General features: G+C 42.5%; 2 protein-coding genes across 4 annotated transcripts in view; one reads left to right on the forward strand and one right to left on the reverse strand.

Annotated features, from left to right (window-relative positions):
• Positions 1-510, reverse strand: part of BRCA1 (BRCA1 DNA repair associated) — an 84,077-nt gene extending 83,567 nt beyond the window's left edge. For all 3 annotated transcript variants that reach the window (XM_027774796.1, XM_014590728.2, XM_006156085.3), the window contains exon 1: positions 332-510. The gene's annotated coding sequence lies outside the window, so the exon portion shown is untranslated. The remainder of the gene's footprint in view (positions 1-331) is intronic.
• Positions 511-736: 226 nt separating this feature from the next.
• The window catches only part of NBR1 (NBR1 autophagy cargo receptor), a gene marked incomplete in the record, with an annotated part of 39,915 nt that continues 18,660 nt past the window's right edge, over positions 737-21,991 (forward strand). The window contains 9 exon segments of the mRNA XM_027774797.1: positions 737-1,144; positions 7,268-7,378; positions 13,558-13,620; positions 14,265-14,283; positions 15,306-15,328; positions 19,227-19,421; positions 19,761-19,838; positions 21,037-21,251; positions 21,917-21,991. Coding sequence (XP_027630598.1) covers positions 7,277-7,378; positions 13,558-13,620; positions 14,265-14,283; positions 15,306-15,328; positions 19,227-19,421; positions 19,761-19,838; positions 21,037-21,251; positions 21,917-21,991 — 770 coding nt within the window.

The following is a 21,991-nucleotide window of genomic DNA, read 5'->3' on the forward strand; positions in this document are numbered from 1 at the left end:
GTCTTTCCCTCACACATCAGCCCATATTCTTATGCTCATGGTGTCGGTCAAGACACTTTCCAGTTTCCATAACAAAGATTACACCTGGCCACACCGTGCCCCTTTCCTTATCTTTAGTGCTCCCCTGCAACCCACAAACTTACCCTCCCTAGTTTTCCCCCAAATTCGTAACGTCTTGGATGCCTCCGGTTCCACCCACTGCACCCCTCAACCCAATAAACGCCCATCTGGCTTGGCCTCAGGAGTCTACTCTTCCTACGCTTGTTTCTTGCCTGTTCGCGGGAGAATTCCCTGGGTTCCTCTCCCTTCCCCGGGGCTCACCCATCTTTACCTAGAGCAAAGCAAACGAGCTTCCTGAACCCAGGAATCCAGTGGTCTGAGAAACCCCCTGGACGGCTCTCGTTCCAGGAAGCCTCAGCGAGCTTCCACCGCACAGTTGCAGTTTCAATTTATCCGTAATTCCCGCGCTTTCCTGTTGCCACGGAAACCGGCGCTGCTGCACAGCGTTAACCTCTTAGAACGCAGGACCAAAATACGTTAGCGGAAGGACCCGGCGGAAAGGACCGGGAGTCTATCGAGCCTCCGGATTGGTCACTCATTCTCCCCTGAATTACGTAATTAAAAAGAGACGGAAGAGAAAACATTCTGAGTTTCCTACTATGCGCATGCTCTTTCTCCTCTACGCCTCTAGTTGAGGCTTATTACGTCACAGTACTTACTCTACGAGGGTCTGAATTGTTACCAGAGACCAGAATGTAAGCACAAGATAGTGCCCAAAGCAGTCATAAGAAGAGGCCCCCATTCTCCCACCCTTTCCGCTGCAATGGAAGTCTCCAGCGTAGGTAAATAAAAAAATAATTGCAGGGGAAAAACTACGATTTCCATCATGCCTTGCGGAAGGAAGGTCCTTCGCCACGGTATTCCTTGGAAATTGTAGTCTTATGGAGAGGAGCTTATGGCACCGTAAACTGGCACGATTTTCACAGCGACCCAGTTGACAGATTGGGGGCCTCCGTGCGGTTATATACGTCAACAGCTATGAACTGGACTATTAGGTTTTCATATCTTGAGAGCGGAGACTTAGGTGAAAGCGCTTACAAGTCCTAAGAAGACTACAACTTCCATCAAGCCCCGCGGGCCCCAGGCAAGTAGTCCTCTAAACAGGGAACGCTGGGGGCGCCGAAATTGCCTGGGAAGGGGAAATCCGCTCTGGACCACGTCTGCGCACTCGTAGTTCCGCCCCTCGGCCCCGATGTTTGTTATTGTTGTGAGGTTCAGCTTGCTTCTGCCCCGCCTCCGTCAGCGCAGCTTCGACCAATCGATGGGGTGGTACTTTTGAGGGACAAGCACTGAGAGCCAATCGTCTTGGCGTAAACTCAGAGAAACGGGACTAGGTCCTGTCTCTATCCGCCATGTTAGATTTACCCCTCAGGGATAGCAGCAGAGCTGGCAGCGAACGGTCTTTGCACTGGCCTCCGGCAGGCGCCCCCCGGGGGCGGAAAGCTGGTAAGGAAGCAGCTGCGGTAACTTAGGGGTGGGGTCACGTCTCGCTACAAGAGTTTAGGGGAAGTTCGAGAGAGGAATCCTGCAAACTAGAGGGGTGACTTTTTCCGTGTGTGGCGGCAGCCGGTTTTTTCAGCGACCAGATTAAAGAGCTGTTTTGTGATCTGATTGAAAAGGCACCTTTTTTCGTATTTGAGGTCATAAGTTTTAAAATTCCAACAGCTCTGTTCAGGCTTCTGGTGGAGACAGTATCAAAGCTTAGGTTGTCAGATCTCTTTTTTTAAAAGGATATTTGAGGCTAAAGAAAAAAAAGTCCACATGGAGAAAAGCTGATTTGTGCCAAGCAAAGGGGTGTCGATGACATGAGCTTAAGAGTAATGATAGTTATGAAAGCTGAAGGCCTCGACCCCAGGAGCTACCTGACTGCTGGTTTTAAAACTACAGGGGACAAATGGGATGAACCATAACTTTGTTAATTTCACAAGTTCAAGATTAATGCTCTTGGTGAAAGAATTTCAACATATAAGCCAAAGAGAAGATAGGAGGTTCTTTATGAGGACCTGAATATGGTCCAACCAAACTAGGATTTCTACTTCCTGTTTTCTCTCCATTGGCAGACCAGCTGGGTAAGCTCCAAAGTATCTAAACTAATTTCCAGTTGTGTAATTTGAGTAAAAGGGAGGAAGATTAATTTCCTTCCAGACTCTCAAAAGTGTGGAAGTGTGTTTCATAAAGCTGGAAAGTGAGTTGTTTTTCAGAATATCTGCTTCTGGCAGACTGAGTCATTCACTTCATTACCCTGATTTTTTTGTTTCTGATCTTTGTGTTTTGTTTTTTTTTTCTTCGACATCCTGCCCAAATCATAACAATCCCAAGAACTGCCATTTCCTGTGACTGAATAGTAGAATAGTAGATATCAGCACAATTGGTGCCAGAGACTGGTATTATTTTGGTGGCGAACTTGATTCTAGGCAGAAATAAAGAATGCAATGGGACCAGCAGTTAGTGTAATGGCTATGTCACTGGACTCCCATGTAGGCAACCACGGTTCGAGTCCAGGACCTGGTGGCTTAAACTCACACTGGGCACAAGTGCATGCGTGCCCAAGATCTCAAGAGGAGAATGGAGGAGAGGGGATTGTAGCATGGACATGCCCCCTGGGGGGTGATTTCTCACTTTCTGTCTCTCTGTCTCTGTCTTTCCAGCAAGCACACCCACCCTATAGCAAAAACCTCTAAAGAAAAAGAAAAAAAGCTCTTCAGAGAGTTCAAGGTCTTTAAAAGGACAGTCTCAGTTGTACTGTTTGGGCATTGCACTATATTGTGGAAAACAGTACAGTGTTAAGTTCTGAAGACTGGTTTATTATAGTTTTATATTTGAATAACATTTTCTTTCTTTCAGTTACCAGAGCTGTGTTTGCTCACCAAAGACACAGACAGAGGTGGGAAGGGGAAAAAGCGCCTCTCAGTGGGGTGTGGTCGCACCACAATCCCTTCTCCTTCATTTCTCCATACAATCAGGATTAGGTGCATATGCATACAAGTTCCCTGCTTGTTTTCCAAGCTGCTGCAAACACAACTGGTACTACAGCACACCCCAGGACACCACACTACCAGGTCAGCCATGTAGGATCTGGCTTCCTTAACCACCAAGCCACAGAGCCAGCCCTATAATGGTTGTGGGGTTTTTTTTGTTTTGTTTTGTTTTTTGAAATTTTTGCCTTAGTGCACATGCCCTCACTAGAGAGACCTAGACATTGAAAGGGAAACAGAAATCACCCTCTCTTCCGAGGGATGATGGCCAAGCAGCAATCCCTTTTTCTTTATTCTCCTCTTGGGATCTTTGGGCATGTACACGCATGTGCCTGGCATGAGTTTAAAGCACTGGGTCCAGGACGCAAACCACGGTCGGCCATGTGGGAATCCAGTGACATAATCACTATGCCATCTACTGGCCCCTATAATGGTTGTTTTTAAAATTTCTTATCTCAGGGAGGCAACTGGCATCAGGGTTAAATCTCTGGACTCCCACATGGCCGACTACACTTGGCATCCTGGACCCGGTACCCAGTGGCTTGCTTTCTCACTTCTGTGTGTCTCTTTCTGATCAAATTAAAATAATAATGAATAAAATTCCATAATTATTTTAAACCTTTTTCTTATCTTTTAGAGGTACATACTAAATTGTTTATGGATAAAAGTAAAATAGTCTAATAGGAAAAGATTTTTTTTTTTAAAGAGATTTTTGCTGTAGGGTGCATGTGCTTTCTTTTTTTTTTTAGAGGTTTTTGTTATAGGGCGCATGCACTCGCCAAACAGACAGAGAGAGACAGAGAAACAGAAAGCGAGAAATCATCCCCCAGGGGGGATGGCCACGCTGCAATCCCTTCTCCTCCATTCTCCTCTTGGGATCTTGGGATCTTGGGCACGCATGCACACACACCCAGCGTGAATTTTAAGCCACCGGGTCCGGGACGCGAACTGCGATTGACTACATGGGAGTCCAGCAACATAGCCATTACGCTAACTGCTGGTCCCGGGTGCATGTGCTTTCTGGAGAGACAGACAGAAGGCAGTAAATTATCCCCTAAGGGAGATGGCTACACCACGATCCCTTCTTCATTCTTTTCTCAGGATTTTGGGCACACGCACACATGCACCTGGTATGTGTTTCATGCCACTGGGTCTCAGAATCAAACTGCAGTCAGCCACATGGGAGTCTAGCACCTTAACCACTACACCACCTGCTGAGCCCAGGGAAGAGATATTACTGTAACAAAAGTAGTCCTGAGTTAATCATTGTGGACTCATGCTGATGGGTTCATAGAGAGTCATGAATTATTTTCTGTATTTTTGTATAGTTCTACATTTTTCAATTCAAAAAAGATTTTTAATCAGATTTTTATTGTGTGGTTAAAATATTAACTAACTATATCAGTCCAGTTTTGGGGAATAAGGGGAGAAGCACAGGAATAGATAAAGTAAGGGTAGCATTGAGTTGATCATTTTAACTAGGTGTTCATTACTCCACTTTTATGTAGGTTTGAAATTCCCCGTTAAACACACACATGCACACACGCACACACAAACAGTAGGTTACAGCTACAAAAGTCTTGGTAACCTAGACGAAGAGTGTTGAATGCTACCCATGTAGTTTTTGGCCTCTAAATTTTTTTTTAGAGATTGTTGCCAGGACCAGCAGGTGGTGTGGTGGTTAAAGTGCTGAACAATCCCACATAGCCTACCAGGGTTCAAGTATCAGACCTGGTGGCTTGCTTTCTCTCTTTCTCTTTCTATCTCTGTGTCTCGCTCTGGTCAAATTAAAATGAATGAATAAATAAAATAAAATAATTCTTTTTTTTTTTCTTTTTGAGAGGTTTTTATTATAGGGTGCATGCACTTGCCAGAAAGACAGAAAGAGACAGAGAGACAGTAAGTGAGAAATCACCCCCCACGGAGGATGGCTGTGCTGCAATCTCTTCTCCATTCTCCTTTTAGGATCTTGGGCACACATGTACATGCGCCTGGCATGAGTTTAAGCCACTGAGTCCAGGACTTGAACCGTGTCAGCCATGTGGGAGTTTAGCGCCCTTAACCATCACACCACCTGCCAGCCACATAAATAAATCTTAAAAAAAAAAAAAAGAGAGAGAGAGAGAGAGATTTTTGCCTTAGGGTGCCTATGCTCACCAGGGAGAGAGACAGACAGAGACAGTGAGAGGGATAGTGAGAAATCACCCTCAGCGGGGATAGCCACGTTGCAATCCCTTCTCTTCCATTCTCCTCCTGGGATGTTGGGCGGGCATGCAAGCACACTTGCCCAATGTGATCTTCAAGCCACCAAGTCCAGGACTCAAAGTTTGATGGGCCATGTGGGAGTCCAATGATGTAACCGCTGTGCTATCTACTGGCCACTAAATTTTTTAAGTTGATACAATAAAAAACCTGGGTTATGGGGACAGCAGGTGGCATGGTGGTTCAGACACTGAACTCCCACATGGCTGACCACAGTTTGAGTCCTGACCTCGGCAATCCTTAACCGGGCAGATTGAAAATCATGCCAAGTGTTTGTGCATGCTTTCCCAAAATCCCAAGAGGAGAAGGGATTACTGAATGGCCATCCCCTCTAGGGGGTGATTTCTTACTTTTTCTCTCTCTGTATCTGTCTTTCTCAGGCGAGGGCATGTGACCTATGCCAAAACTGTTTTATGTTTGTTTGTTTGTTTGTTTTTTAAAGAAAATCTGTTAGGAAGAAGTTGCTTTTCTAAAAAATGGCAAATGTCACTTGCAAGTCATACAAGAATGTATTTTTCTTTCTTTTTTTTTTTTTTGATAGGTTTTTGCTATAGGGCACGTGTGCTCACCAGAAAGACAGAGAGAGACAGACAGAAAGTGAGAAATCACCCCCCGAGGGGGATGGCCACGTCGCAATCCCTTCTCCATTCTCCTCTCTGGATCTTGGGCACGCATGCACACACGCCCAGCGTGAGTTTTAGCCACCGAGTCCAGGACTCAAACTGTGGTCGACTACATGGGAGTCCAGGAACATAGCCATTATGCTAACTGCTGTTCCCCCCAAATTTGTTTCTTTTTTTTTTTTTCCTATAGGGCACATGCGCTCACCAGACAGACAGAGACAGAAAGCAGGAACTCACTCCCCAGGGGGGATGGCCACGCCGCGATCCCTTCTCCTCCATTCTCCTCTCAGGATCTTGGGCACGCACGCACATGCGCCCAGCGTGAGTTTAAGCCACCAGGTCTGGGACTCGAACCGCAGTCAACTATGTGGGAGTCCAGTGACAGCCATTACACCAACTGCTGGTTCCCCCAAATGTGTTTCTTGAGGGTAGAAACCTTGTCTGTCTTATCTATTTGGTACCTCATTACTAGTATTTGTTTAATTAACCAGTCATTATAAGGTGCCATAAAATTCTTAAAGATTTTATAAATACTAGTTGATTTCTGTGTGTGTGATCAAAATGTAAATATTGTCAGCAGACTTATTTCTAATGTAGACGTTCCTAATAACATTAAGGATAATTTTTGTGGGTTGGCACCACGACATAACCACACCACCGGTGGACTCCCACATGGCCAACTGGTTCAAGTCCTTGATCTAGTGGATTGAAAATCACACTGAATATGTGTGCATGTGTGCCCAAGATCCCAGAAGGAGATTAGACAAGAAGGGATTGTGGCGTGGCCATCTCCCCGGAGGGATGATTTCTCAATTTCCCTCTCATTGTCTCTGTGGCAAGTACATACACACTAAGACAAAACCTCTTTTTTTTTTTAAAGATTTATTTATTTATTCATTCATTCATTCATTCATTTTAATTTGACCAGAGAGAGAGAGGAAAGTGAGAAAGCAAGCCACCAGGTCCAGGATTCGAACTGGTCAGCCATGTGGGAGTGTCCAGCGCCTTAACCACCACGCCACCTGCTGGTCCCAAAACCTCTTTTTTTTAAAAAAAAAAAAGAAGAATTTTTTGTGGCTTATATATAAGGCTTTATGGCAGCAATATCCACTTTTAGCATCAATATCTACTTCTTAGAACAACAATGCCTATTTAGCAGGGAGATTTCATTTAAACCACCTAAGTTATAATTCCCATAAGAGCAGGAGCATTGTTCCTCTCATTCACTGCTGTATATGCTGAACTGAGCCCATTTTAGGTATTCAAAAGTATTTATGGAATGATAAATGTATTGAATATGTTCTGATGTGTGTCCTCTCTCTCTCTCACCCATCCTCTCAACTCTAGCCCCACAACATGGAACCACAAGTTACTTTAAATGTGACTTTTAAAAATGAGACTCAAAGCTTTCTGGTTTCTGATCCAGAAAATACAACTTGGGCTGATGTGGAAGTTATGGTAAGCATTACTTTTTTGTTTCTCAGTGGTTTAAGCATAGGTTTTTTTCCAAAGGCAGCTATTTTTAAGAATGTTGTTTCATAGCTATAAAGTCTCGTCATATTTACTGTTTCTGAGCCTTTTGGGAACACTGGTTTTCACAGGGTTCATTGTTCATATAGGTGATATGCCCTGGTAAAGGAAACAAACAAATTTCTTCTGATAAATTTAGAAAGAAAAGATCATTTTTTAAAATTTTTAATTATTTTAGGATTGTTTTATTTATGGGCCGGCAGGCAGCATGGTGGTTAAAGGCTCTGGATTCCCTGGATTCCTACATGGCCGACTATAGTTCGAGTCCCAAACCTGGCAGCTTGCTTTCTCACTTTCCCTCTCACTCTGTCTCTCTCTGGTCAAATTAAAAAATTGGCAGGTGGCGTGGTAGTTAAGGGCACTGGACTCCCACATGGCAGACCATGGTTCAAATTCCAGAGCTGGTAGCTTGCTTTCTCACTTTCCCTCTCTCTCTCACTCTGTCCCTCTCTGGTCAAATTAAAAATAAATAAATAGGGGGCCAGTAGATGGCACAGCAGTTAAGGTGCTGGACCCCCACATGGCCAAACACAGTTCAAATCCCGGACCTGTGGCTTGCTTTCTCACTTTCCTTTTCTGTCTCTCTCTGGTAAAATAAAAATAATAATAATAATGACAAATAAAATAAATATTTTAAAAAATAAATATAGTTAAAAAGTAATTATTTATTTAACTATATTTATTTATTTTGACCAGAGAGGGACAGAGCAAGAGAGCGAGCGTGAGAGCAAGAGCCAGAACAAGAGAAGGAAAAGTGAGAAAGCAAGCCACCAGGTCCAGGACTAGAATGAGTTAGCCATGTGGAAGTCCAATACCCTTAACTACTACCTCACCTGCTGGCCCCGTAAAATTATTTTTTTAAGTGAGGTAGGATTAAGAAACTGTATTAATCTTAGAAACAGTCTGAGGAATGAATTAGTGTGAGCCCCACCCGATCCAGGCCTCAGAGTAATGTTCTCTTGCCTGAGAGCTGATATGTTACTATTGTTTGTGAACCACCAAGGATATAACCTGTGTTTTGCAAGAGCCTATCATTGGCTTTTATTACTGGTCAGAGATTGAGTATCTCAGAGTAGAGCAGGGGGAAAAAAAAAAAAAAAAAAAAAAAAAAAAAAAAACCTATGGAGATTGCTCAAATGTTTTGGTAATACCAAAGTAGTGCATAGCACCTACTATGAAACCTTCAGTCTGTATCAGGGAAGTCACCCAGGACAATTGTTTACTGATACTATACTTTCTTCCAATTATTTTTTTTGTCTGTTTTTGCTTTCTTCTGTTTGCTCTAGGCTTAATTTACATTTCTCTCTCTCCTTTTCTGGGGTGGAAGCTTAGGCTATTGATTTTAGATTTCTTTTTTCTAATATATACATTTAAAACTATCTTGTGTAGGTGTGTAGACAGCAGTCCATGTGTTCTTTTTTTGCTAGTGTTTACACTCCTCTTGGTTTGCCCTTTGTACTCTTCTGTTTTTGTTTGGTTTGCATGGTGAATGTTTTACTTCTTGGGTGACTATGTTTAGCTAATAAAACTCTTTGGTAAAAATTACTTTTGCCTTATTATAGGTGATGGTAACTAAAAATGAAAAGAAATGGTAGAGTGACCTTCAGCCATGATTTAATCTGCATTCCAAAAAATACTTTCTACTGTCACAGACAGGTGGTTATCCAGAAGAATATAAAACTTGTTCGTTGAGTGATCTGAAAACCAAACATAGTTATCTTTTTTCCTATAGAATTGTCATGCCTCATTTAACAACAGTAATATAAAAATATTATATATATTTATATATAAATAGTAGCATACATATTATATACACATATATATTTTATATATATATATGCATTTATGTGTGTGTGTGCGTGTGTGTGTGTATAATTTTCATTGTTTTATTTTTTAGAGGTTTTTGCCTTAGGACATGTGTACTCGCCAGAGAGAGAGAGACAATGAGATCAAAAGTGAGAAATCACCCTCCCAGGCAGGATGGCTATGCTACAATCTTTTCTTCTCCACTTTTCTCCTGGGATCTTGGGCACTCATGCACATACCCAGCATGAGTTTCAAGCCACCAATTCTGGGACTCAAACCACAGTTAACCATGTGGGAGTCCAGTGATGTAACTGCTATGCTATCTACTGGTCCCACAACACTGATATATTCCAATATGTGCGTCTTTAGACAATTTCATCACTGTATCAACATCAGAGTAAACTTTCACAAACCTAGACTATATGGCATAGCTATTTTTTAAACAAGGAATTATTTTATTCAAGCTTATTTATCATTATTATTTTTTAATTTGACTAGGGAGAGAGAGAAAGTGAGAAAGGAAGCCGCCAGGTCTGGGACTTGAACTGTGGTTGGCCATGTGGGAGTCCAGCACCCTTAACCACCATGCCACTTGCCAACCCTAGTATAGCCTATTATAATCTTTTCTTTTAATGAATTAGAGGGCCGTCAGGTGGCATGGTAGTTAAGATGCTGGACTCCCTCCCACATGGGCAACTGTGGTTCAAGTCCTAAACTTGGCAGATTGCTTTCTTACACTCTCTCTCTGTCTCTCTCTCTCTCTCTCTCTGTCTGTTTCTCTCTCTGGTGAGCACACATACCCTATACCAAATTAAAATAATAATAAATAAAATTAAATAATTCTTTTTAAATTTTATTTAAAAAGTTATATGGCACATGACTGTAGTTAAATTGGCAATTGGTTTGACTTTTTTCTTCTTTTAACTGTATTTATTTCCTTCATGTGTGAATGAGAGTGAATGTGATCCTGCCCCCAGCTCTGTACCCAACTTGATCACAGGCATCCCAACTCAGACTTGAGACATCAATCCAGAACTCTCTCACGTAGCCTCCAACATCACTTAGGAGCACTGCTACTGCCTACAACTGGGCCTGCCTTTTTTGTTTTCTTTTTCTTTTTTTATTTTTTTAGAGATTTTTTGCTACAGGGTGTGTGTGCTCACCAGAGAGACAGAAAAACAGAAAGCAAGAAATCACATCCCAGTGGGGATGACCACGCCGCAATCCCTTCTCCTCCATTCTCTTCTCAGGATCTTGGGCACACACAACACATGTGCCTGGTGTGAGTTTAAGCCACTGGGTCTGGGACTCGAACTGCAGTCGACTACATGGGAGTCCAGTGACATAGCCATTATGCCAACTGCTGGTCTTGGCCTTTTCTTTATAATAAACTTTAAATTATGAAAGTTTAATACATGCCCACTGTAAGAAGTGAAACTGTAAATGTACACAATGAAAAAGTTACTATCATTTCATTTCTTTCTCCACCTCCACCCACCTCGCCCCACCTGCCCTTGCCTAACCTTTTTGGATAATCAGTATGTGATAAATGTGCTCACCCATCCAATGACAAAGAATATACATGGAGACACGAGGTATAGTGAAGTGCAAGATCTAGTTTCTGAAGAGCAGACACACCGAAACGGTTAAAACAAATCATTTATTCCCAAGTGTGTGAGTCCCTCTCTGGCTGAGTATTATGGGGTGTACAATTTTCCCAGTCATCACCTCAGTTTCATTATTCTCTTATTAGGCATTTATTGTCCCCTTCCTTCTCCTGTCTAATGGAAAAGCGTAGGGTCAGAACAAGCTCACGAAAAAGATCCACCAAAAAACCTGAGGAAGGAGAAGAACTAAGAAATGAAAAGGAGCAAAAGGCTGGTGACCAGCTACCATCATGAGAAGTCATTTCTCAAGGGCAATCTGTTATTTTTGGATTTCATTTGTTCAGGAACTTTCCGGGAATGTTTACTTTCAGGGGTTGTCATATCAGTAAGCTGGTTAAGCAATTTTGTTAAGCTATTCTTGAAAATGAATCACTTCGGCTATTTTCTTATACAGTGTCAACAGCCCTATATGTTCATACCCACATTTTCCATGTTTGTACAGATACTATATTAGGATCATGCTATAAACGTTATTCTGTAGCTTGCTTTTCTTGCCCAACATTATGTTACTAAGATAGTTCTCAATCAGTAGATAAGGATCAGAGCTTGTTCTTTTTAAAGCTGTAGTGCACGGTATTATTGGTATTATACTGTAGTTTATTTAACCATCCTTTATTAAAAGATTGTTTGCAGTTTTCTTTCATTTCTTTCTTTCCTTTTTTTTTTTTGGAGAGGTTTTTGCTATAGGGCACGTGTGCTCGCCAGACAGAGACAGAGAGACAGAAAATGAGAAATCAACCCCCAGGGGGGATGGCCACGCCGCAGTCCCTTCTCCATTCTCCTCTCAGGATCTTGGGCACGCATGCACACATGCCCAGCAAGAGTTTTAAGCCACTGGGTCCGGGACGCGAACCATGGTCGACTACATGGGAGTTCATCGACATAGTCATTACACTAACTGCTGGTCCCTCTTTCTTTCTTTTTTTTTTTTTAACGGATATTTTTGCTATAGGGTGTATGCATTCACAGGAGACACAGAGAGGCAGAAAGAGAAAGAGTGAGGTATCACTACCCCCCACTCCCAGTGCATGGCCACATGGCTATCTCTTCTCCTCCATTCTCTTCCTGGGATCTTGGGCACGCACACATACTCTTCCAGTGTAAGTTCCAAGCTACCCAGCCGGGGACTTAAACTGCAATCGGCCATATGCGAGTCTAGCACCACAACCACTACACCACCTGCTGGCCCCTCTTTCATTTCTTTTTATCATTATAAACTACTAGAGATATTTCTCTGTACACATAACTTATGCATACTCTAACCTATCTAAAAGTGAGCTTAATAGGTCATAGACATGTAATATAAAAATGTGATTATGTATTTCATGAGAGAAACAGACAGACAGACAGACACATGTACCCTTGACACAGTCTCATCACCATACTGCAACATCCCCTCCACACATAGCCTTCAAGCTGGCCAAGGTCAGTAGCACATCCAGAATGTTCAAGTCAACCTGGGATCCAAACCTAGGCCTCCAAGTGGCTAGGTGTTGTCCAGTGCTGTCCTGGTGTCTGTGTCACCACATCTGATTTTTTTTTTTTTGGAGAGGTTTTTGCTATAGGGCACGTGTGCTTGCCAGAAAGACAGATAGAAACAGAAAGAGAGAAATCACCCCCCAGGGAGATGACCATGCTGCAATCCCATCTCCTCCATTCTCCTCTTGGGGTCTTGGGCACCCAGCGTGAGTTTAAGCCACCGGGACCAGGACTTGAACCACAGTTGGCTACATGGGAGTCCAGCGACACAGCCATTATGCCAACTGCTGGTCCCCGCAACTGAATTTAAGTTTTGTTTGTTTTTTTTGTTTTTTTGTTTGTTTTTTTTTTAATTTGCTATAGGGCACATGTGCTTGCCAGAGAGAGAGAAAGTGAGAAAGCACCACCGGAGTTGATGACACAGCAATCCCTTTAAGTTTTAATGGGTACTGCCAGATGCTTTTTGGGACAATTATAACAGTTCATAGAAATATATGAAAATGCCTTGAGTTTTTACAACAGTGGATGTTATAACTTTAAAATGGTTTTGCTGTTCTAGTGAGATAACATCTTGTTGCGTTAATTTGCATTGTTCTTCCAGTGAGGCGGAACATCTTTTCATGTATTTGTTAGTCATTCTACTTTCCTCTTCTATGAGTTTTATGTATTTTTGCCTATTTTTTACCTGGGTTGGTTAATCTTACCATTACACCTATCTCTGATGCTCTGTGTACAGATACTAAGCTTTTGTCTCATAGGTTGCAAATATTTTTTCCATTCTTTCTTTTGACTTTGTGTGTTGGGGAGCATTCTTTTACCATATAAAATGCTTATATGTATTTTCAAGTTTATTTTGTGAGAGAGGGAGGTAGAGAGGGAATGAGACAGGTCCTAACATATTATGATCCTCCTACCAGCTTTAGCTAGCTAAAATCAAGCACACTATGTTCGAATTGACCCAGGATCTGAACTCAGAGCCTCCCATATGTCTCCAGCATTGCTCAGTTTCATCCTACAACTCAAACTGCCATTGCTGGACCAACGTCTAATTTTTGTGTAGTGAAATATGCCCCTCCTTTTTTATGGCTTCCAAGTTTCTATTACAATCTGCCTTGTTCATGTCTTGATCATACAGTGTGTGTATTTTATTTGCAGGTAAAAGTTTCATTTGATTTGAACACTATTCAAATAAAATACCTGGATGAGGAAAATGAAGAGGTAAATATATTTTATTGCCCATTGCTAGATATTCAGAATATTTGGGAACTTATTTCTCAAAAGGCTCAGAATAATGTCTGTCTTATTTATTTGGTGGGTTAAACGCATTGGATAATTATATGTTCTAGGGAGACTGGCTGAAATGGAGTTAAGAAATAGGGAAGCAGCACTGAAGAATTACATTCAAAAAGTTCAGGCTGCTATTTAGTTCATAATAGTAGCAGTAACAAAGGCTGACCTTTAGTGAGTGGTGGCTATTGGTGTATCACAGTAACAGCAATATTTTGTATTAGGTAAATTAGCATTTCTACTTTACCCATAAGAAAACAGAGAGGTTAAAGTAACTTGCCCAAAGGCACATAAACTTAGAAGTGGTAGCGTAGGGGTTCAGTTTATATTATCTGGCTCCAGAGCCCAGGCTCTTAACCACTGCATTACGTTCCCTCTTGTGTACCTGAAATAAAAGAGGACATAGTGGTTAAGCAATAAAATCTCTAAATTATTATATATGACTAAGAAGTGATACTAGAAAAGTGGGAGCCCATGACCTGAGACTTTACATCTGTCCTATGAGGTTAGTCCTAGTAGCAGAAATGCTCAATCGGTGAGACACTTAATTTTCTGTTGCTTTTTTCTTTCCATAGGTATCCATCAATAGTCAAGGTGAGTCCCTTAGAGGATCTGTTTGGCTATATTTAAAGCCTTAATCCACTTACTATGGCATTTCCATTTATACTCAAACATCGTTGCAGTGTTCATTTCAGAGTAGAATTTGGTATGCCGTAAGTTGACATTGCACTCATTCATCCATGAGTGTTGGTTACTTGGGGAATTTTTATTATGCCGTTTTTGTTAATATCTCAGCGTACCTTTGAATGGACCTTCCCATTAAACCAAATTCTTTTATATTTAAAATGCTAGTCCTGTGTAAATATTTTTGATAACTTGACACATATAACACTTCCTGGTATTGCATTTATCCCTGGTTTTTGGTTTATAAAGAAATAGTATTCCCAGTTTACTATCAGGTAGTTGTTTGTTTAGAGCTTAGAGTGCATTTTCCCACAAGAGCCATGTTATGTTCAAAGGTTCAGTTCCCAGGCCATCCCACAAAGCTTATTTTAACAAGCTGAAATGATAGCATTAGCACAGTCTTTGAAATCCCTTGAGTCCTGAACTTGACAGCACTTACTGAGAGGAAGCTTGATTGAGATTTCATAACATGGTAACTGGATGTCTCTAAGCAAGAGAGAGGGATTTATTGGGAAGAACTGATCTGCAGTAGCTTCTGTTTGCATTGAAATTAGAAGACTTTGTCAGCAAAAAGGTAGTAGCTGTTCATTTATAAGGACTATATGCTAAATATTCATAGAAGTCAGCATTAGCTTTTTTTAAAAATAAACTTTGTGTATATTTAAGGAATCCAACATGGTATTATGAGATACAAATTAATAGTAAGATGGTTACTATAGTGAAACAAATGACGTTCTCCTCATCTCACATAGTTACCCATTTTCCTCCTCTCTGCAAGAGCAGCCATAAGGAACTCATTTAGCAAAAATCCTGAAAGCAATACACTGTTACTAACTGTGGACCTCATGTTGTACCTTAGATTCTTAAGACAGGCTATACTTAATAGTATTTTTGGTGAAGAAATATCAGTGTCCTTTTTTTTGTCCTTTCAGGAGAATATGAAGAAGCACTTAAGGTAACGGTTATTTCATCTCATTTTTCAATAACTTAAAAAGCATTTATTGACACAAAAAGTGGGGGGGGGGGACCAGCAGACATCATAATGGCCATGTTGCTGGACTCCCATATAGTTGACCACAGTTCAAGTCCCGAACCCAGTGGCTTAAACTCACGCTGGGTGTGTGTGCGTGCGTGCCCAAGATCCCAAGAGGAGAATGGAGGAGGAGAAGGGACTGCAGCGTGGCCATTCCCCCTGGGGGGTGATTTCTCACTTTCTGTCCCTCTGTCTCTGACTTTCTGGCAAGCACACGCACCCTGTAGCAAAAACCTCTCCCCCAAAAAAGTGTTTATTAACTAAACCTAGAGCCTGAATTCCACTAGCCATGGGTAGAATCTAATGAGTATAATAAGCACAATGAAGCCTATTTTTAGGGAAACTATTGACTCCCCAGCAAAAAGCTTCTATTAAAGTTCTTCACAGTTATCATCTCATCTTAGCACCACCATTCTAGCATTTAAAAATACAAAGAGCTGGAGGCCAACAGGTGGCATAGTGGTTAAGGTACTGGACTCCCATGTGATGGACCACGATTCAATCCAGGACCCAGTGACTTGAAACTCATGCCTGGTGTGAGGGTGCACCTGCCCAAAATCCCGAGAAGATGGAGAAGAAGGGATTATGGCATGGCCATCCCTCCTGGGGGGTGACTTCTTCCTTTCTGTTCCTCTCCCTCTGACGAGTACACATGCCCTATAGCAAAAATCTCTAAAAATAAATAAATAAGAGCTCTCTAGATATGTTGTTTCCCATTTCCCACCTTCTTCATTCTGTTCCCTGTAGCCCTATAGAATGTGACAATGTAATGTGCAAGAATTTAATTTATAAACCATCTAATTACATCTCATGTCAGAGTTACTAATGAGTTACAGTATTCCTTGACATCACCTTTTTTTGTTGTTGTTGTTGAGAGTTTTTGCTATAGGGCACATGCACTTGCCAGAGAGACAGAGACACACACAGAAACTGAAAAATCACCCACCAGGAGGGATGGCCACACCCGTCCTTTCTCCTCCCGGCTCCTCTCAGGATTTTGGGCATGCATACACATGTGCCCGGCATGAGTTTTTTGTTTTTTTTTTAATATTTATTTTTTAATTTTGTTCATTTATTTATTTATTTTAATTTGACCAGAGAGAGAGAAACGGAAAGTGAGAAAGCAAGCCACCTAGGTCTAGGCCCTGAACCATGATCAGCCATGTGAGTGTGTCCAGTACCTTAACTACCACACCACCTGCTGGCCCCCTGGCATGAGTTTTAAGTTGCTGGATCTGAGACTCGAACCATGGTCAATTATGTAGAAGTCCAATGACGTAATCATTACGCCATCTGCTGGTCTCTCAACATCACTTATTTTATTTATTTATTTATTTATTTTTGGAGAGGTTTTTGGCGCTTGCACTCACCAGACAGAGAAAGAGAGACAGAAAGCGAGAAATCACTCCCCGGGGGGATGGCCTCCCTGCAATCCTTTCTCCTCCATTCTCTTCTTGGGATCTTAGGCACGCACACGTGCCCAACGTGAGTTTAAACCACCAGGTCTGAGACTTGAACTGCAGTCGACTACATGGGAGTCCAGCGACATAGCCATTACACTAACTGCTAATCCCATCAACATCACTTCTTTAAGGCGTGCCAAACTGTCTTCATTACCACCACTGTAATTAAGATTTGTTTTCTGGGGACCAGCAGTTAGCGTAATGGCTATGTTGCTGGACTCCCATGTAGTCAACCGCGGTTTGCGTCCCAGACCCGGTGGCTTAAAACTCACGCCGGGCGCATGCGCGTGCGTACCCAAGATCCCAAGAGGAGACTGGAGAAGGGATTGCAGCGTGGCCATCCCCCCTGGGGGGTGATTTCTCGCTTTCTTACTGTCTCTCTCTGTCTGTCTGGTGAGCGCACGCGCCCTATAGCAAAAACCTCTCAAAAAAAAAAAAAAAAAGATTTGTTTTCTGGACAGAGAGAGAGAGAGAAAGGGAAGGCAAGAAAGCAAGCCTCTAGGTCTGGCACTTGAACCGCGGTTGGCCATTTGGGAATCCAAAGCCTTTATCTACCACACTACCTGCCGGCCCCCACATCTTCTCATTCTTGTGCAGCTTTTCCTGGCTTTTCTCCTTCCGTATTTTCTGAAGCTTTAATCGTTTAACTATAAAAGGCTTCCAAGATTTCCATAACTCTTCTAACTTTCCCACAGCCACTGTTAGCTCATCTGATTCAGTCACGAAGCTTAGACCTCAGAATTCTACTGTTTAGGGCCAGCAGGTGACATGGTAGTTAAGGCCCTGGATTCCAACATGACCAACCGTGGTTCAAGTTTTGGACCCAGTGGCTTGTGCTTTCACTTTCCTTTTCTCTCTGTCTTTGTCCCTCTCTGGTCAAATTTAAAAATAATGGGCTGGCAGGAGGCATGGTGGTTAAGGATGCTGGACTTCCACATGACTGACCACAGTTTGAGTCCCAGATCTGGTGGCATGCTTTCTCTCTTTCTCCCTCTCTCTCTTGCTCTGTCCCTCTCTGGTCAAATTAAATGAATAAATAAATAAAGTTAAGTAAAATAATTCTCTCCTTATTTTTTTTTGAAGTTTTTTGCTATAGGGCGCATGCGCTTGCCGGAAAGACAGAAAGAGACAGAGAGACAGAAAGCAAGAAATCACCCCCTACGGGGGATGGCCATGCCACAATCCCTTCTCCTCCTTTTTACTGGTCCCAAGTAAAAAAAAAGAATTATTCAGGTTCAAGTCCCAGACCTGGTAGCTTGTTTTCTCACTTTCCTTTTCTCAAACCGCGGTCGACTACGTGGAAGTCCAGCGACATAACCATTACACTAACTGCTGGTCCCAAATGTTTCTTTTATTATTTTTTTTTCTTTTTTTTGGAGAGGTTTTTGCTACAGGGCACGTGCACTCACCAGAAAGACAGAGACAGCGAGAAATCACCCCCAAGGGGAGATGGCCACACCGCAATCCCCTCTCCTCCATTCTCCTCTTGGGATATTGGGCACACATGCACATGCGCCCAGCGTGAGTTTAAGCCGCTGGTTTCAGGACTCAAACCGCAGTCGACTACATGGGAGTCCAGCAACTTAGCCATTATGCTAACTGCTGGTCCCCTGAATGTTTCTTAAAGTACTGTTTTCAAAATAGGGTTTTCAAGAAGTTTGTCTTCAGAAGGCCACGAACCACTTAAGGTTGCGTTCCACAATACTATTCTTAGTAGAAAAGTAAATTTTAGGACATTCACATTTCTCCAGTTCTGTTTGTCTTGTATTGACTTTTCCAGAAAGGTGAAATTAGAGTCCACACATGGAGTATCATATAAAAAAACAGTTATACAGAGAAGTTGTAACCCAGTTAATGAAAAATCTCACCAATAGCTTGCTGTATGAAAAACCTCCTTTGTGGCTTTAATAATAAAACCATTTCTAGTTAAGATTCTTTTTTTTTTTGGAGAGGTTTTTGCTATAGGGCATGTGCACTCGTCAGAAAGAGACAGAGAGAAAGTGAGAAATCATCCCCCAGGGGGATGGCCATGCCGCAATCCCTTCTCCATTCTCCTCTCGGGATCTTGGGCACGCATGCACACACGCCCGGCGTGAGTTTAAGCCACTGGATCCGGGACTCAAACCGCGATTGGCTACGTGGGAGTCCAGCGACATAGCCATTACACTACCTAGTTAAGATTCTTGACAAAGAAAAAGCAGGCTAAGTATCGACATTATAAATGTTTGATTAATAAAGCAAACATAAATCCCAATATTTGCCAGCTTAATTCACCACACTGTTCTGTTTCAGTGTCTTTGAAATGTCAGTTGAGAAAGGAGAATCACCCAGTGTTTGTTTTCCACCTATGCTCTCAGATGGCAGTTAAGCAGGGAAACCAACTGCAGATGCAAGTCCACGAGGGGTACCATGTTGTTGATGAAGTTCCACCTCCAACTGTAGCAGGAAAACGATTACCTGCCAGGGCAGGGAAGAAGCCCCTTGCACATTACTCTTCACTGGTGAGAGTCTTGGGATCAGATATGAAGACCCCAGAGGGGCCTGCAGCACAGGTATGAAGGGGGTAGACCTGTCTATTCAGTTTTGTAAACCTCACTTCTCATTGTCTTTCTTTGATCTAAGAGCTGAATAATCATCAAAGATTTCGGAGTTACTGTGACAATGTGTGTGGCTGACTTTTTGAATCTAGTAACAGTGGTATACTTCTGGGAGGGAAGGAGGCAAGGTACAATAGAGACTTGATTTTCCTTTGATACTCCTTCATAGTATGGCTCTTTTTTTAATCATATGCTTGTAAAATTTGGTAAAGGAAACCAAAATAATACATTCAGGAAAATTATTTTAAGTAGAAATAATAACCTCCAAGATCTTGGATTGTTTATTCCTCACAGTCATTTGCACTTGCTCCACGTGACAAAGAACAGCCTGAAGACAAGCCCCCGGACTGGTTCACAAACTACCTGGAGACAGTGAGTATTCTCTCTAGCTTGGGTTTTAGCCCCAGTGCTGGCACAGGTGGAATGTAGAAGAAACCTAGAAAGCCTCTGGTGTAGGTGAATGAAGAGTGGTAGCTAATGGATTCCAAACCCAGAGAAGTCCAGTAAAGAAAACTGACTTTTGCAGTGAGAAGGAGTCTTAACTCTCAGCATGTAAGGGAGAAGAACAAGTCTCTAAGAGAGAAGTCAGCTATTTTACTCATCAGTAGAATTTCTTTTTTGGAGAAGTTTTTTTTGTTTGTTTGTTTGTTTGTTTGTTTGTTTTTAGCTATAGGGCGCATGCGCTCTCCAGAAAGACAGAGAGACAGAAAGCGAGAAATCACCCCCCCGGGGGATGGCCACGCCGCAGTCCCTTCTCCTCCATTCTCCTCTCGTGATCCTGGGCATGCACACACACGCACCTGGTGTGAGTTTAAGCCACCGGGTCCAGGACTCAAACCACGGTCAACCACATGGGAGTCCAGCGACATAGCCATTACACTAACTGCTGGTCCCATCGGTAGAATTTCTTTCTTTCTTTCTTTCTTTTTTTTTTTTTGGAGAGGTTTTCGCTATAGGGCGTGTGCGTTCGCCAGACAGACAGACAGACAGAAAGCAAGAAATCACCCCCCAGGGGGGATGGTCACGCCGCAATCCCTTCTCCTCCATTCTCCTCTCGGGATCTTGGGCACGCACGCACACACGCCCGGCGAGAGTTTTAAGCCACTGGGTCCGGGACGCGAACTGCGGTCAACTATGTGGGAGTCCAGCGACATAGCCATTACGCTAACTGCTGGTTCCCCCCATCAGTAGAATTTCTTGATATTCTCTTTGAACCAGGTTAACTGTGGAAGGAATAAACCTTTTGCTATGTTTCTGTTCATTCATTCAGTAGCTATTATTTGTTTATGATATTCTTGCGTTAAACCAGAGGGTGATGTTTCAGGCTTATTGATACCTTCATACTGTTTAAGAATTACTTAATTTTATTTATTCATTCATTTATTTTAATTTGACCAGAAAGAGACAGAGAAAAAGTAAGAAAGCAAGCCACCAGGTCTGGGACTTGAACTATGGTCAGCCATGTGGGAGTGTCCAGCGCCTTAACCACCATTCCACCTACTAGTCTCTCCTTTATACTTTTTTCCAATATTGAAACTGTTTTTTTCTCACCTTCTCTTTCATATTCTAGTTCAGAGAGCAAGTGGTTAAAGAAACAGTTGAGAAGCTTGAACAGAAATTACGTGAGAAGCTTGTCCTCCAGAGTCCATCCTTAGGTTCCGGTCCCTCGGAAGTCTCAATGCCTGCTTCAGAGGAAACACTGTTTTTGCCAGAAAACCAGTTCAGCTGGCATATTGCTTGCAGCAGCTGCCAAAGAAGGATCATAGGCGTACGCTACCAGTGTAGGTAAGCAGCCCCTTAGGGGTAGCCAGCTGGTGGTAGACCTCAGAGCACTGCTGTTTGTTTGTTGTTTTTTATTTGCTAGAGCATACATGCACTCACTGTAGAGAGAGAGAAAAAGGTGAGAAAACAGCCCTTATGGGGGCCAGCCATGCTATAATCCCTTCTCCTCTTTTTCTTCTTTTGGGCACGCACACACACATACCAGGTATGTTTTTCAAGCCACTGAGTCCAGGGCTTGAACCATACAGTTAGCCATTTGGGATCTGGCTGCCTTAACCGCCATGCTACCAGCTGGGCCCCTAGAGCTACTCTGCCCACATGCTTTATGGTTTGAGAAGTAATTGTTTAAATTGTTGTGTTCAGATACACTATTAACAGAGCCAAACAAAATTATATTCCCCAAATCAAAATTAGATCACTAAAGATAATCCCCTTGTTCCAGATGCTTTTGTATCTTGCTTCCTTCATTGACTATCCTTGGAAATAAGTGTAGATTAAGTATTATCCTCAGTTTACTAATGAGGAAAACTGAGACGTGACTTGCTCAGGTAGCATGCTCAGGTTACCATCTAGCTGATGGAGCAAATTCAGAAGTCTGGTCTTCTGTCACCCCTACTCAGGTACCTCCTATTCTGCTATTCTGTGCTGTGCTGTTCTCTTCCCTACAGTCTGTGCCCATCCTACAATATCTGTGAAGATTGTGAAGCAGGGCCGTATGCCCATGATACCAACCATGTCCTGCT

This window comes from Tupaia chinensis, unplaced genomic scaffold (genome assembly GCF_000334495.1).
Source record: "Tupaia chinensis unplaced genomic scaffold, TupChi_1.0 Scaffold000477_2, whole genome shotgun sequence".
Taxonomy (NCBI): Eukaryota; Metazoa; Chordata; class Mammalia; order Scandentia; family Tupaiidae; genus Tupaia; species Tupaia belangeri.